The following is a 16970-nucleotide window of genomic DNA, read 5'->3' as shown; positions in this document are numbered from 1 at the left end:
AGAGATCAAATCTAATTGTATTTGTCACATAGCCACCTAGCCAATACAAGAGGTGAGGACTTTACCGTGAAATACTCACGGGTCCTTTCCAACAATGCAGAGTTCAAAAGTACATTCAAAAAAAACAATATTTGAAACAAAAATACAGAAATAATAACAATAGTATAACAATAACGAGGCTACATACAAGGAGTACCAGCACCGAGTCAATGTGCAGGGGTACGACAGACAAGACAGACAGACCTGTTGTTGCACTCCCCGGTGAATGAACGGTAGCGTTCAGACAAACAGCCAGTCTTACAGAGGGGTCTCTGCATCTCAGAGGAACAGCCTGTAGCCTGCAGTAGAACCTGCATGTCCTCCTCACTCAGCGGGTCTGTTGGGGGGGAGGGGGAGGGGGGCAGAGACGGAGGACAGACAGTCTTAATGAGCGTTCACACTACACAAGCGGCCTCTCCTAGCCAAACTAGCCTCGCCCTCATTTTTATTTTATTTTTTATTTTACCTTAGGCAAGTCAGGCAAGAACAAATTCTTATTTTCAATGACGGCCTAGGAACAGTGGGTTAACTGCCTGTTCAGGGACAGAACGACAGATTTGTGCCTTGTCAGCTCGGACATTCGAACTTGCAACCTTTCGGTTACTAGTCCAACGCTCTAACCACTAGGCTACTCTGCCGCCCCCACCCACCCTCATGTGCTACGTATCAACAGCCATTGACAGCCAATCCGGTATGGGTTGGAAGCTATGGCGAGCTTCGATTGGTCCCTCGCTTTGCGTTATTGCAGAGGATTTTCATAAAGTTCAACTTTCCCCAACTTTAGTCCCGCCCTGTACAGCTCCTTCGCCCAATGACATCGCTCGCATCGGTTCCCCTGCCCACTCCACTTCTCTCGCTTTACTTCCATTGAAGGTGAGTGGCTTCCGATGTTTCACTGCGCTATGTCATTGTATAGAGAACTTGCAAGTCCTCCTCACTCAACCGGTCTGCTGGGGAACAACTTGAAGCCTGCAGGAGAACCTGCAAGTCCTCACTCAACAGGTCTGACATAGTTCCAGCAACTATGGTAACAAGGCCAACACAGCAAGGCTCGGATCAGGTCGGCTCTGTAGTATATGTGTAATGTGATAGTTTAGTACCAGGTAGACTGGACCGGGCCATGGGTTAGACAGTACCAGGTAGACTGGACTGGGCCATGGGTTAGACAGTACCAGGTAGACTGGACTGGGTCATGGGTCAGGCAGTACCAGGTAGACTGGACTGGGTTAGGGTTAGACAGTACCAGGTAGACTGGACTGGGTCATGGGTCAGGCAGTACCAGGTAGACTGGACTGGGTTAGGGTTAGACAGTACCAGGTAGACTGGACTAGGTCATGGGTTAGACAGTACCAGGTAGACTGGACTGGGCCATGGGTTAGACAGTACCAGGTAGACTGGACTGGGTCATGGGTCAGGCAGTACCAGGTAGACTGGACTGGGTTAGGGTTAGACAGTACCAGGTAGACTGGACTGGGCCATGGGTTAGACAGTACCAGGTAGACTGGACTGGGCCATGGGTTAGACAGTACCAGGTAGACTGGACTGGGCCATGGGTTAGACAGTACCAGGTAGACTGGACTGGGCCATGGGTTAGACAGTACCAGGTAGACTGGACCGGGTCATGGGTTAGACAGTACCAGGTAGACTGGACTGGGCCATGGGTTAGACAGTACCAGGTAGACTGGACTGGGTCATGGGTCAGGCAGTACCAGGTAGACTGGACTGGGTTAGGGTTAGACAGTACCAGGTAGACTGGACTGGGCCATGGGTTAGACAGTACCAGGTAGACTGGACTGGGTCATGGGTTAGACAGTACCAGGTAGACTGGACTGGGTTAGGGTTAGACAGTACCAGGTAGACTGGACTGGGTTAGGGTTAGACAGTACCAGGTAGACTGGACTGGGTTAGGGTTAGACAGTACCAGGTAGACTGGACTGGGTCATGGGTTAGACAGCACCAGGTAGACTGGACTGGGTTAGGGTTATACAGTACCAGGTAGACTGGACTGGGTCATGTGTTAGGGTTAGACAGTACCAGGTAGACTGGACTGGGTCATGGGTTAGACAGTACCAGGTAGACTGGACTGGGTTAGGGTTAGACAGTACCAGGTAGACTGGACTGGGTTAGGGTTATACAGTACCAGGTAGACTGGACTGGGTCATGGGTTAGACAGTACCAGGTAGACTGGACTGGGTTAGGGTTATACAGTACCAGGTAGACTGGACTGGGTCATGGGTTAGACAGTACCAGGTAGACTGGACTGGGTTAGGGTTAGACAGTACCAGGTAGACTGGACTGGGTCAGGGTTAGACAGTACCAGGTAGACTGGACTGGGTCATGGGTTAGACAGTACCAGGTAGACTGGACTGGGTTAGGGTTAGACAGTACCAGGTAGACTGGACTGGGTTAGGGTTAGACAGTACCAGGTAGACTGGACTGGGTCATGGGTTAGACAGTACCAGGTAGACTGGACTGGGTTAGGGTCAGACAGTACCAGGTAGACTGGACTGGGTCATGGGTTAGACAGTACCAGGTAGACTGGACTGGGTTAGGATTAGAGAATACCAGGTAGACTGGACTGGGTCATGTGTTAGGGTTAGACAGTACCAGGTAGACTGGACTGGACCATGGGTTAGACAGTACCAGGTAGACTGGACTAGGTCATGTGTTAGACAGTACCAGGTAGACTGGACTGGGTTAGGATTAGAGAGTACCAGGTAGACTGGACTGGGTCATGGGTTAGGGTTAGACAGTACCAGGTAGACTGGACTGGGTCATGTGTTAGACAGTACCAGGTAGACTGGACTGGGTTAGGATTAGAGAGTACCAGGTAGACTGGACTGGGTCATGGGTTAGGGTTAGACAGTACCAGGTAGACTGGACTGGGTCATGTGTTAGACAGTACCAGGTAGACTGGACTGGGTTAGGATTAGAGAGTACCAGGTAGACTGGACTGGGCCATGGTACTGGTGTAGACCATCTCCCTGATCAGTTCCACTGTATTGTCCAGCAGCTCAGCTGCGCTGATGTGCCTCCTGGTCTGGGGTCCAATCTGCTTGAACTGGGCCAGGAGGTCGCTGGGTCTCAGAGCACCCTCCGACAGAGATGTCTTCACCCTGGAAGGACAGAGGACAGTACCCATATTATCAGACAGACAGGCAGATGAACAGACAGACAGGCAGGCAGATGAACAGACAGACAGGCAGATGAACAGACAGGCAGTCAGGCAGATGAACAGACAGACAGGCTGGCAGATGAACAGACAGACAGGCAGATGAACAGACAGACAGTCAGGCAGATGAACAGACAGGCAGATGAACAGACAGACAGGCAGGTGAACAGACAGACAGGCAGGTGAACAGACAGACAGATAGATGAACAGACAGTCAGATGGACAGACAGGCAGATGAACAGACAGACAGGCAGGTGAACAGACAGACAGGCAGGTGAACAGACAGACAGGCAGGCGAACAGACAGACAGGCAGGCGAACAGACAGGCAGATAGATGAACAGACAGACAGGCGAACAGACAGGCAGGCGAACAGACAGGCAGGCAGATGAACAGACAGACAGGCAGGCGGGCAGGCAGACAGGCAGATGAACAGACAGACAGGCAGGCGGGCAGGCAGGCGAACAGACAGGCAGGCGAACAGACAGTCAGGCAGGCAGATGAACAGACAGACAGTCAGGCAGGCAGATGAACAGACAGACAGACAGGCAGGCAGGCAGACAGACGAACAGACAGACAGGCAGGCAGGCAGATGAACAGACAGACAGACAGGCAGATGAACAGACAGACAGGCAGGCAGATGAACAGACAGGCAGACCCTAATTGGTAAATAGCGTTTCTCTTTTCATAAACATCAACATGGCTTTTCACAAATAATCTGAGCAATTTACTGACGACAGTCTTCTTCTATTGGCTCACCTCTCCTTGGTGTGGGCGTAAGCAGCATTAGTACGTTCTAAAGCCCTTTTCAGAGCCTCCTCTACCAACGTAGAGGGCAGATAGGGAACCCCTGGAAATGATACAATACAATGAATAACCCATGGAACTATTTATGCCTTGGAATGAGTCAATGAGTAGTAGCCCTTTATAAACAGATTAGTTTATTACTCACCCAGAGCGTTGCGTTACAGGCAAGCGGCTGCACTCAACGTGTGCCGGGGTTCGTTCCAATACTCTAACAATGCTAGCAATAGGTACTCCAAAGTGCTGCACCACCTGGTGGCGCGCATGTGTAATTACCTTAATAACCACATCGCCACACTTAAAAGTATAGTGAGTGCATATACATTTTAAGATACAAAATGTTCCAGAAAACTCTCTCTAACCAGGTTTCCACCCGAACTTTTTTTATGCGCGCAAAGTACACATTTGGAGTCACGCATCAACAAGTGTGGCAGCCAGTTGTGTGGTCATCCCACTACAACTCGTCGGGAAAGCACACGGTCTATTAGGCTACAGAATAAATAAATGATGATGAACTTCGCAGGGTGGTGAAAGTCCAAGGTTGTGAGCTTGATGTTCCTTTTCAATAAAATATCGAGGGTCTTATTTTGGTGACCTGAGGATCGATGCTTAACAAATACATTTTTTTTTGTTGCTTTTATCCATAATGTAGACGAGCCGAACCGCACTGAATCGGTTGTTGGCGAGAGCGAACTGGCCAAGAACCAGCGTGGGAGCATTTTCTATTTAATGCAACAGTTTCGGTAGTAATGGAGTGGAAAATGCAATTGAAACACATTTTGAATTTTAGATATCGAAACATGAAAGCATGGAAACTTAAGCAGAACATTTTTTTGTGTGCAATATGTCCTCACACAATGACTTTAATTTTTGAATCCGCAACAAACCCGTTTGGTCCAGTGCGGATTTTAAAATATTCGAATCTGTCACCATTTGGATGGAAACCTAGCTAATGATACTGATCAATAATAACTGATATGAAACTACCCTTTATGACACTAGCCTTTATTAAATTGGACGACATAATCGGTTCCCAACAATCCCTTTAATTATACAACAGACGGTCCAATAGGATCCAATGATAATTCTTGTCATAAACATGGATGACCTCCCCTTTTAAAAATATCGGATAATCTCATGACAATATGAAGTGTTCTCAACAGGCCATTTAACACACAGAACAGTGTACCTGAGTCATTGTGAGCTAGCTCGGTTGGTGAAGCTGGGTGAGGTAGACAGCAGAGCAGAGTTAGAGACAGAACAAGTAGGAGACCCTACAACAACAAGACATAATGTAACATAAAAACAATGACAGAGGTCATCTGGGAACCCAGAACCACATTTTACACTCTGTCACGAGATCAACATAGAAGTAGTACACTTTCAGATCAACATAGAGGTAGTACACTTCCAGATCAACATAGAGGTAGTATACCTTCAGATCAACATAGAGGTAGTACACTTCCAGATCAACATAGAGGTAGTACACTTCCAGATCAACATAGAGGTAGTATACTTCCAGATCAACATACAGGTAGTACACTTTCAGATCAACATAGAGGTAGTATACCTTCAGATCAACATAGAGGTAGTACACTTTCAGATCAACATAGAGGTAGTACACTTTCAGATCAACATAGACAACATCAACACACTGTCACGTCCATTTATTTTGCCTTAAAATATCGGAATGGAAAGAAGGTCAATAAGGTAGCAATATTTAAAAAAAAAAAGTCATCCTTACCATGAGTGGCATGTCCATCTATCTGTTAGTGCAGGTCTCCAAAGGAAGCAGGTCTGAATCAGGCATCAACCAGTGTTCATTTGAATGTGCTGGCGTTTGAAACGGCTGTGTCATTTAGTACCATACAGACTTAATAACCTAAACACATTGTTCAGGAGGCCCGAATGGATAATATGTACTTTAAAGGGCGCTGCTAAGCATTGTGAGTTGTAATCAACAGGTGTGTGTGTGTGTGTGGAATGTCTTCCTTAAACAGGTGAAGACTCATTTATACCCTGGCAGCACAGTCAACAGGGGTGGGTGTCTGTGAGTGTGAGTGTGTGTGTGTATATGCACATGTGTGTGTGTATATGAGAGAGTGTGTGTGTATATGCGCATGTGCTTGTGTGTGTGGTCATTAGGAATGTCCAGAATCCACTTATCAGTGTGTCTGGTGACAACTCCTCAACATCAAAGACCTCTCTGTCGGGTCTTGTTGACCAGAACCATTTGAGCTCTTATTGCGATGCGAGAGCGGACAGATTGTTCTCAGCATTCAACCATTTTGTCTATTGAGTCAATAGCAATAAATTCATCTACAGTATGTTTACATTTGATTAATTTTACAATCCATAACATGGAGTTTCTTTATGTCATAAAGAACAGAGACATTACGGAGCATTTTGTTAAAGATGCCTGTATTTAAAACCATCCTCTTCAAAAAAAGTTTCCTCAAGCACCAGTATTTGGATTATAATCTCTAGATTAAACAGAATCCTATACAGATCTGTCAGATGAGGAAGGCACAACTCCAGACAGGTGTTCATTAGAGGAAGGCACAACTCCAGACAGGTGTTCATTAGAGGAAGGCACAACTCCAGACATGTGTTCATTAGAGGAAGGCACAACTCCAGAGACATGTGTTCATTAGTGGAAGGCACAACTCCAGAGACATGTGTTCATTAGAGGAAGGCACAACTCCAGAGACATGTGTTCATTAGAGGAAGGCACAACTCCAGAGACATGTGTTTATTGGCGGAAGGCACAACTCCAGAGACATGTGTTCATTAGAGGAAGGCACAACTCCAGACACATGTGTTCATTAGAGGAAGGCACAACTCCAGACATGTGTTCATTAGAGGAAGGCACAACTCCAGAGACATGTGTTCATTAGAGGAAGGCACAACTCCAGAGACATGTGTTCATTCGAGGAAGGCACAACTCCAGAGACATGTGTTCATTAGAGGAAGGCACAACTCCAGAGACATGTGTTCATTAGAGGAAGGCACAACTCCAGACATGTGTTCATTAGAGGAAGGCACAACTCCAGAGACATGTGTTCATTAGAGGAAGGCACAACTCCAGAGACATGTGTTCATTAGAGGAAGGCACAACTCCAGACATGTGTTCATTAGAGGAAGGCACAACTCCAGAGACATGTGTTCATTAGAGGAAGGCACAACTCCAGACATGTGTTCATTAGAGGAAGGCACAACTCCAGAGACATGTGTTCATTTAGAGGAAGGCACAACTCCAGACATGTGTTCATTAGAGGAAGGCACAACTCCAGAGACATGTGTTCATTTAGAGGAAGGCACAACTCCAGAGACATGTGTTCATTAGAGGCAAAACCATTTTTTTCCTCCCCCCCCCCTCTGGGTTCATTAATGGGGTATGAAGGACACTTGTCTTAGAGAACGACTCAACGGACCAGTAGTTTTCTTATACATCTACATATAATAGCTATGAATTCTACTGCAAAGAATCAGAAAGCAATAATTCTAGGTTGCCGATTCGACTCTTTCCAAAAAAACAACAAAAAAAAAAGTCCGCTGTAATTCCGATCAGGATAAAGGGAATGTAACGGTGACGTCATTCATACTATTCCACAGTCCCGTCTATCTGTCTCTCTGTTCTAAACACTGAGTGTCAGTGTCTTCAGTGGCTCTGCCCAAATGTCGAAACCTTTGAATCTGATTGTCACTAAGCCAGGGGCTTCCAATGACACGACCAGGTGGGCAAGACGGGACCGGAGGAGATAGGAGATGAGTGAGTGGAGAGGATTGTGCGAAGGGCAGGAGGAGAAGGAGAGATAATATGAGGACTGTTTCTGGAAAATCAAGCTCATTCAAATTTGTTCCAATTGAAAATGTAATGTTTCATATTTGAAACATTCTTTTAGAAGGACATCAAGATACAGCAACAACTTTTCTGTGTTCTCTCTCTCTCTCTCTCTCTCCCTCTCCCTCTCCCTCGTTGTATCTCTTTGATGTTCCAGGTGTGGATTTATCACGCACCGTTTCACGAGAAAACAAAAGAGTCATTTCATTCCAGCGTTATTAATACGATCTCTAATGACAGTACTACCAACACAACAACTTCACCCGTTTGCACAAGAGACACTCTGCATGTGTCGTTCACTTCTTCCACACACAGCAACATGAAAACATCCATTTATCCTGGAGGGAGTAAGCCTTTCTCCCATTTTTAAGCAATCTTTAAATAAAGTTTCATTTGTAATAATGACAATCCGTGGATCAGATCACCATCATATATTTTATTATTCACATTAAATATTATATTAATAGACTAGAGCATTTCAATAAAATTATATTTTCACAAATGTCTTCAAAACGATCAATTCAGGTGCTATATAACCATGTTGCAGTAGTTTGACCCAAGGAGGAAGTCAGATATACCATTATCAGGCTGGAAAATGCATCCGAGGACCTCACAATTCAAAAACAATACTTTCAGATCATTTATAGATTAATCCCATATTTCTTCGGTAAGGCAGGGTTTTGGCAACTATAAAATATAACAACTTAAATACAGTCGTCTGTCTTGACAGTACCAGGTCAACCAGAGTCGCATTCTAGAATGTTGGTGCGGAATGGAACTCCGGAATGGTACAACATAAATGATTAGGGCCCAGTTTAAAAAGTAGTTAGTAAGCATTGTGGTCACCTTAAGGATAATTTAACTTGTTTCGGATCAGATCGGCTCTGGATCAGATCAGGGCTGGGATCAATTGCATTTCAATTCAGTCAATCAAATAGCTTTTTTCAATTCGGATAACTGGAAATTAAATTTCCGTTTAACTGCCTGAATTGGAAATGGAATTGATGCAGTTGTCCGTAATAGTTGTTCTGAATGGCGTTGGTTGATCATAGTCCCGTCACTAAGCATGCTGGGACCAGAGGAAGCGATCACAGCGCTCCAGCATGGTCTGGATCAGAGCCCTGGGGTAGACAGGAAAAACAGAGAAACGTTAGTATCATATGTGTTTTTTGTATAACCTCGTGTTGTCTCTGGCCCTATTTGTATAACCTCGTGTTGTCTCTGGCCCTATTTGTATAACCTCGTGTTGTCTCTGGCCCTATATGTATAACCTCGTGTTGTCTCTGGCCCTATTTGTATAACCTCGTGTTGTCTCTGGCCCTATTTGTATAACCTCGTGTTGTCTCTGGCCCTATTTGTATAACCTCGTGTTGTCTCTGGCCCTATTTGTATAACCTCGTGTTGTCTCTGGCCCTATTTGTATAACCTCGTGTTGTCTCTGGCCCTATTTGTATAACCTCGTGTTGTCTCTGGCCCTATTTGTATAACCTCGTGTTGTCTCTGGCCCTATTTGTATAACCTCGTGTTGTCTCTGGCCCTATTTGTATAACCTCGTGTTGTCTCTGGCCCTATTTGTATAACCTCGTGTTGTCTCTGGCCCTATTTGTATAACCTCGTGTTGTCTCTGGCCCTATTTGTATAACCTCGTGTTGTCTCTGGCCCTATTTGTATAACCTCGTGTTGTCTCTGGCCCTATTTGTATAACCTCGGTGTTGTCTCTGGCCCTATTTGTATAACCTCGTGTTGTCTCTGGCGCTATTTGTATAACCTCGTGTTGTCTCTGGCCCTATTTGTATAACCTCGTGTTGTCTCTGGCCCTATTTGTATAACCTCGTGTTGTCTCTGGCCCTATTTGTATAACCTCGTGTTGTCTCTGGCCCTATTTGTATAACCTCGTGTTGTCTCTGGCCCTATTTGTATAACCTCGTGTTGTCTCTGGCCCTATTTGTATAACCTCGGTGTGTCTCTGGCCCTATTTGTATAACCTCGTGTTGTCTCTGGCCCTATTTGTATAACCTCGGTGTGTCTCTGGCCCTATTTGTATAACCTCGTGTTGTCTCTGGCCCTATTTGTATAACCTCGTGTTGTCTCTGGCCCTATTTGTATAACCTCGGTGTGTCTCTGGCCCTATTTGTATAACCTCGTGTTGTCTCTGGCCCTATTTGTATAACCTCGTGTTGTCTCTGGCCCTATTTGTATAACCTCGTGTTGTCTCTGGCCCTATTTGTATAACCTCGTGTTGTCTCTGGCCCTATTTGTATAACCTTGTGTTGTCTCTGGCCCTATGTGTATAACCTTGTGTTGTCGAGGGGATGATTGTTATGATATCAATCAATGACATGTTTTTTTTAACTAGCTGATCATAGTCCCTGGTATCCTTGTCCTTGGTATCTGGTATCATAGTCCCTGGTATCTGGTATAATAGTCCCTGGTATAATAGTCCCTGGTATAATAGTCCCTGGTATCTGGTATCATAGTCCCTGGTATCTGGTATCATCGTCCCTGGTATCATAGTCCCTGGTATCTGGTATCATAGTCCCTGGTATGATAGTCCCTGGTATCTGGTATCATAGTCCTTGGTATATGTTATCATCGTCCCTGGTATCATAGTGCCTGGTATCTGGTATCATAGTCCCTGGTATAATAATCCCTGGTATCTGGTATAATAGTCCCTGGTATCTGGTATAATAGTCCCTGGTATCATAGTCCCTGGTATCTGGTATCATAGTCCCTGGTATGATAGTCCCTGGTATCTGGTATCATAGTCCTTGGTATATGTTATCATCGTCCCTGGTATCATAGTCCCTGGTATCTGGTATCATAGTCCCTGGTATCTGGTATCATAGTCCCTGGTATCATAGTCCCTGGTATCTGGTATCATAGTCCTTGGTATATGTTATCATCGTCCCTGGTATCTGGTATCATAGTCCTTGGTATATGTTATCATCGTCCCTGGTATCATAGTCCCTGGTATCTGGTATCATAGTCCCTGGTATAATAGTCCCTGGTATCTGGTATCATAGTCCCCGGTATATGTTATCATCGTCCCTGGTATAATAGTCCCTGGTATCTGGTATCATCGTCCCTGGTATCATAGTCCCTGGTATCTGGTATCATAGTTCCTGATACAATAGTCACTGGTATCTGGTATCACAGTCCCTGATACAATAGTCCCTGGTATCTGGTATCATAGTCCCTGGTATCTGTTATCATAGTCCCTGATACCATAGTCCCTGGTATCTGGTATCATAGTCCCTGGTATCTGGTATCATAGTCCCTGATATCTGTTATCATAGTCCCTGATACCATAGTCACTGGTATCTGGTATCATAGTCCCTGGTATCATAGTCCCTGGTATCTGGTATCATAGTCCCTGGTATCTGGTATCATAGTCCCTGGCATCATAGTCCCTGGTTTCTGTTATCATAGTCCCTGGTATCATTGTCCCTGGTATCATAGTCCCTGGTATCTGGTATCATAGTCCCTGGTATCTGTTATCATAGTCCCTGATACCATAGTCCCTGGTATCTGGTATCATAGTCCCTGGTATCTGGTATCATAGTCCCTGGTATCATAGTCCCTGTCCCTGGTATCTGGTATCATAGTCCCTGGTTTCTGTTATCATAGTCCCTATCATAGTCCCTGGTATCTGGTCCCTGATATCATAGTCCCTGGGTATCATAGTAGTCCCTGGTATCTGGTATCATAGTCCCTGGTTTCTGTTATCATAGTCCCTGGTATCTGGTATCATTGTCCCTGGTATCATAGTCCCTGGTATCTGGTATCATAGTCTCTGGTATCATAGTCCCTGGTATCTGGTATCATAGTCCCTTGTATCATAGTCCCTGGTATCATAGTCCCTGGTATCATAGTCCCTGGTATCATAGACCCTGGTATCTGTTATCATAGTCCCTGGTATCATAGTCCCTGGTATCATAGTCCCTGGTATCATAGACCCTGGTATCTGTTATCATCGTCCCTGGCATCTGTTATCATAGTCCCTGGTTTCTGTTATCATCGTCCCTGGTATAATAGTCCCTGGTATCATAGTCCCTGGTATCATAGTCCCTGGTATCTGGTATCATAGTCCCTGGTATCTGGTATCATAGTCCCTGGTATCTGGTATCATAGTCCCTGGTATCATAGTCCCTGGTATCATAGTCCCTGGTATCATAGTCCCTGGTATCATAGTCCCTGGTATAATAGTCCCTGGTATCTGGTATCATAGTCCCTGGTATCATAGTCCCTGGTATCATAGTCCCTGGTATCATAGTCCCTGGTATCATAGTCCCTGGTATCATAGTCCCTCATAGTCCCTGGTATCATAGTCCCTGGTATCTGGTATCATAGTCCCTGGTATCTGTTATCATAGTCCCTGGTATCTGGTATCATAGTCCCTGGTATCTAGTCCCTGGTATCTGGTATCATAGTCCCTGGTATCATAGTCCCTGGTATCATAGTCCCTGGTATCATAGTCCCTGGTATCATAGTCCCTGGTATATCCCTGGTATCATAGTCCCTGGTATAATCCCTGGTAGTCCCTGGTATCTGGTATCATAGTCCCTGGTATCATAGTCCCTGGTATCATAGTCCCTGGCATCATAGTCCCTGGTATCTGGTATAATAATCCCTGGTATCATAGTCCCTGGTATCATAGTCCCTGGTATAATAATCCCTGGTATCATAGTCCCTGGTATATAGTCCCTGGTATAATCCCTGGTATCTGGTATAGTCCCTGGTATCATAGTCCCTGGTATAATAGTCCCTGGTATCATAGTCCCTGGTATCTGGTATAATAATCCCTGGTATCATAGTCCCTGGTATCATAGTCCCTGGTATAATAGTCCCTGGTATCATAGTCCCTGGCATCATAGTCCCTGGTATAATAATCCCTGGTATCATAGTCCCTGGTATAATAATCCCTGGTATCATAGTCCCTGGTATAATAGTCCCTGGCATCATAGTCCCTGGTATCTGGTATAATAATCCCTGGTATCATAGTCCCTGGTATCATAGTCCTGGTATAGTCCCTGGTATCCCTGGTATAATAATCTGGTATCATAGTCCCTGGTATAATAGTCCCTGGTATCTGTCCCTCATAGTCCCTGGCATCATAGTCCCTGGTATCATAGTCCCTGGTATCATAGTCCCTGGTATCATAGTCCCTGGTATCATAGTCCCTGGCATAATAGTCCCTGGTATCATAGTCCCTGGTATCATAGTCCCTGGTATCATAGTCCCTGGCATCATATCTGGTATCTGGTATCATAGTCCCTGGTATCATAGTCCCTGGTATAATAGTCCCTGGTATCATAGTCCCTGGTATCATAGTCCCTGGTATCTGGTATAATAGTCCCTGGTATAATAGTCCCTGGTATCATAGTCCCTGGCATCATAGTCCCTGGTATCTGGTATAATAATCCCTGGTATCATAGTCCCTGGTATCATAGTCCCTGGTATCATAGTCCCTGGTATCATAGTCCCTGGTATCTCATAGTCCCTGTATCTAGTCCCTGGTATCTGGTAATCATAGTCCCTGGTATCATAGTCCCTGGTATCATAGTCCCTGGTATCTGGTATCATATCCTGGTATCATATTCCCTGGTATAATAGTCCCTGGTATCATAGTCCCTGGTATCATAGTCCCTGGTATCATCGTCCCTGGTATCATAGTCCCTGGTATCTGGTATAATAGTCCCTGGTATCATAATCCCTGGTATCATAGTCCCTGGTATCTGGTATCATCGTCCCTGGTATCATAGTCCCTGGTATCTGTTATAATAGTCCCTGGTATCATAGTCCCTGGTATCATAGTCCCTGGGATCATCGTCCCTGGTATCATCGTCCCTGGTATCATATTCCCTGGTATCTGTTATCATCGTCCCTGGTATCATAGTCCCTGGTATCATAGTCCCTGGTATCATAGTCCCTGGTATCTGTTATCATCGTCCCTGGTATCATCGTATCTGGTATCATAGTCCCTGGTATCTGGTATCATCGTCCCTGGTATCATAGTCCCTGGTATCTGGTATAATAGTCCCTGGTATCATAGTCCCTGGTATCATAGTCCCTGGTATCTGGTATCATAGTCCCTGGGATCATCGTCCCTGGTATCATCGTCCCTGGTATCATATTCCCTGGTATCTGTTATCATCGTCCCTGGTATCATAGTCCCTGGTATCATAGTCCCTGGTATCTGTTATCATCGTCCCTGGTATCATCGTATCTGGTATCATAGTCCCTGGTATCATAGTCCCTGGTATCTGGTATCATAGTCCCTGGTATCAGTTATCATCGTCCCTGGTATCATAGTCCCTGGTATCTGGTATCATAGTCCCTGGTATCATCGTCCCTGGTATCATAGTCCCTGGTATCTGGTATCATAGTCCCTGGTATCAGTTATCATCGTCCCTGGTATCATAGTCCCTGGTATCTGGTATCATAGTCCCTGGTATCATCGTCCCTGGTATCTGGTATCATAGTCCCTGGTATCTGGTATCATAGTCCCTGGTATCATCGTCCCTGGTATCATAGTCCCTGGTATCTGGTATCATAGTCCCTGGTATCATAGTCCCTGGTATCTGGTATCATAGTCCCTGGTATCTGGTATCATAGTCCCTGGGATCATCGTCCCTGGTATCATCGTCCCTGGTATCATATTCCCTGGTATCTGTTATCATCGTCCCTGGTATCATAGTCCCTGGTATCATAGTCCCTGGTATCTGTTATCATCGTCCCTGGTATCATCGTATCTGGTATCATAGTCCCTGGTATCATAGTCCCTGGTATCTGGTATCATAGTCCCTGGTATCAGTTATCATCGTCCCTGGTATCATAGTCCCGAGTATCTGGTATCATAGTCCCTGGTATCATCGTCCCTGGTATCATAGTCCCTGGTATCTGGTATCATCGTCCCTGGTATCATAGTCCCTGGTATCATCGTCCCTGGTATCATAGTCCCTGGTATCTGGTATCATAGTCCCTGGTATCATAGTCCCTGGTATCTGGTATCATAGTCCCTGGTATCTGGTATCATAGTCCCTGGTATCTGGTATCATAGTCCCTGGTATCTGGTATCATAGTCCCTGGTATCTGGTATCATAGTCCCTGGTATCATAGTCCCTGGTATCTGGTATCATAGTCCCTGGTATCATCGTCCCTGGTGTCATAGTCCCTGGTATCTGGTATCATAGTCCCTGGTGTCATAGTCCCTGGTATCTGGTATCATAGTCCCTGGTATCTGGTATAATAGTCCCTGGTATCTGGTATCATAGTCCCTGGTATCATAGTCCCTGGTATCTGGTATCATAGTCCCTAGTATCTGGTATCATAGTCCCTGGTATCATAGTCCCTGGTATCTGGTATCATAGTCCCTGGTATCTGGTATCATAGTCCCTGGTATCATAGTCCCTGGTATCTGGTATCATAGTCCCTGGTATCTGGTATCATAGTCCCTGGTATCATAGTCCCTGGTATCTGGTATCATAGTCCCTGGTATGATCCATCACCCACCTCTGTCTCTTCTCAGCCACACGGAGCAGCTCACAGACCAGGGTGGAGTGTGGCCCCAGCTCCATGTCCGACTGCATCCCCACCTCCTGTAGGGCCTCAAGGGCCCGGTCGGGGCCCACAACCCGGGCCAGACGCAAGACCAGGTTCTCTGGAGTCACCTCCGTCTGGATATGGTCAGCTGCAGAGCCACCGTTGGTCAGGCTGGGGCTGGTCCCGTTGGAGGCTAGGGCCAGGGAAGGCGTAGGAGCCAGGGAGAGGGTAGGAGCCAGGGAAGGGGTAGGAGCCAGGGAGAGGGTAGGAGCCAGGGAGAGGGTAGGAGCCAGGGAGAGGGTAGGAGCCAGGGAAGGGGTAGGAGCCAGGGAAGGGGTAGGAGCCAGGGAGAGGGTAGGAGCCAGGGAAGGGGTAGGAGCCAGGGAAGGGGTAGGAGCCAGGGAAGGGGTAGGAGCTGAGGAGGGGGTGGGAGCCGAGGAGGGGGTGGGATCTGGGGTTGGGATATGGTCAGACGGTCTGCTGTTTCTACACTGCTGAGACAGCTGGAGGAGCATCTTCCACTCATCCATGGTCTGAGGCACCATGCCTGAGAATCACACCAGGAGAGAGTTAAAGACATATATAGAGAGAGAAAGAGAGAAATAAGAGCATTCAGGGTTGTGATCATGTAGACCAAATATTTACTAAACCGTAGTAGTAGTACACTGAGAAGTTAATCCCTTAATTTACTATGACAGTCATTACCACTGGGTTCCTCCAGCAGACTCATGTCGTCCAGTCTACAGATGGTAGAGAAAGCCTCTGTACGACGTTGGAGCTCACAGCACAGGTACACATAGCCAGACCAGTACCTGCACAGAGAACACAGTCATTATAACAGTCCTAACACAGGTACACATAACCAGACCAGTACCTGCACAGAGAACACAGTCATTATAACAGTCCTAACACAGGTACACATAACCAGTCCAGTACCTGCACAGAGAACACAGTCATTATAACAGTCCTAACACAGGTACACATAGCAAGTCCAGTACCTGCACAGAGAACACAGTCATAACAGTCCTAACACAGGTACACATAGCCAGTCCAGTACCTGCACAGAGAACACAGTCATTATAACAGTCCTAACACAGGTACACATAGCCAGTCCAGTACCTGCACAGAGAACGCAGTCAATATAACAGTCCTAACACAGGTACACATGGAAAAACATTAGCCTGCATTTAATGATGAAATTATATCGCCCCCCTCTGGCAGAAATCAAGTAATGTCTCTTCACCCATGATCAGTATTTAAGTACATCACACACACGCGTTCAAAAGTTTGGGTTCACTTAGAAATGTCCTTGTTTTTGAAGGAAATGCAAGTTTTTTGTCCATTTAAAATAACATAAAATTGATCAGAAATACAGTGTAGACGTTAATGTTGTAAATGACTATTGTAGCTGGAAACGGTTGATTTTTAATGGAATATCTACATATGTGTACAGAGGCCCATCATCAGAAACCATCACTCTTGTGTTCCAATGGTACGTTGTGTTAGCTAATCCAAGTTTATCATTTTAAAAAGGCTGATTGATCATTAGAAAACCCTTTTGCAATTATGTT

General features: G+C 45.8%; 1 protein-coding gene and 1 long non-coding RNA gene across 2 annotated transcripts in view; both read right to left on the bottom strand.

The window, feature by feature from the left end:
• Positions 1–3122: 3122 nt before the first annotated feature.
• On the bottom strand, positions 3123–4208 carry LOC135532201 (uncharacterized). The gene is made up of 3 exons (XR_010454317.1): positions 4162–4208; positions 3969–4059; positions 3123–3155 (listed from the first exon to the last, which is right to left on the bottom strand). It is a non-coding gene; the product is annotated as an uncharacterized LOC135532201 (long non-coding RNA).
• Positions 4209–8273: 4065 nt separating this feature from the next.
• LOC135532204 (BLOC-2 complex member HPS5-like) overlaps positions 8274–16970 on the bottom strand; it is a 49944-nt gene continuing 41247 nt past the window's right edge. Inside the window, 3 exon segments of the mRNA XM_064959806.1 lie at positions 8274–8978; positions 15370–15946; positions 16105–16211. Coding sequence (XP_064815878.1) covers positions 8918–8978; positions 15370–15946; positions 16105–16211 — 745 coding nt within the window. The 3' untranslated portion in view covers positions 8274–8917.

Source organism: Oncorhynchus masou, unplaced genomic scaffold, assembly GCF_036934945.1.
Source record: "Oncorhynchus masou masou isolate Uvic2021 unplaced genomic scaffold, UVic_Omas_1.1 unplaced_scaffold_1767, whole genome shotgun sequence".
Taxonomy (NCBI): domain Eukaryota; kingdom Metazoa; phylum Chordata; class Actinopteri; order Salmoniformes; family Salmonidae; genus Oncorhynchus; species Oncorhynchus masou.
The sequence above is the reverse complement of the archived record's forward strand: the minus strand, read 5'-3'. Positions and strand labels throughout refer to the sequence as shown.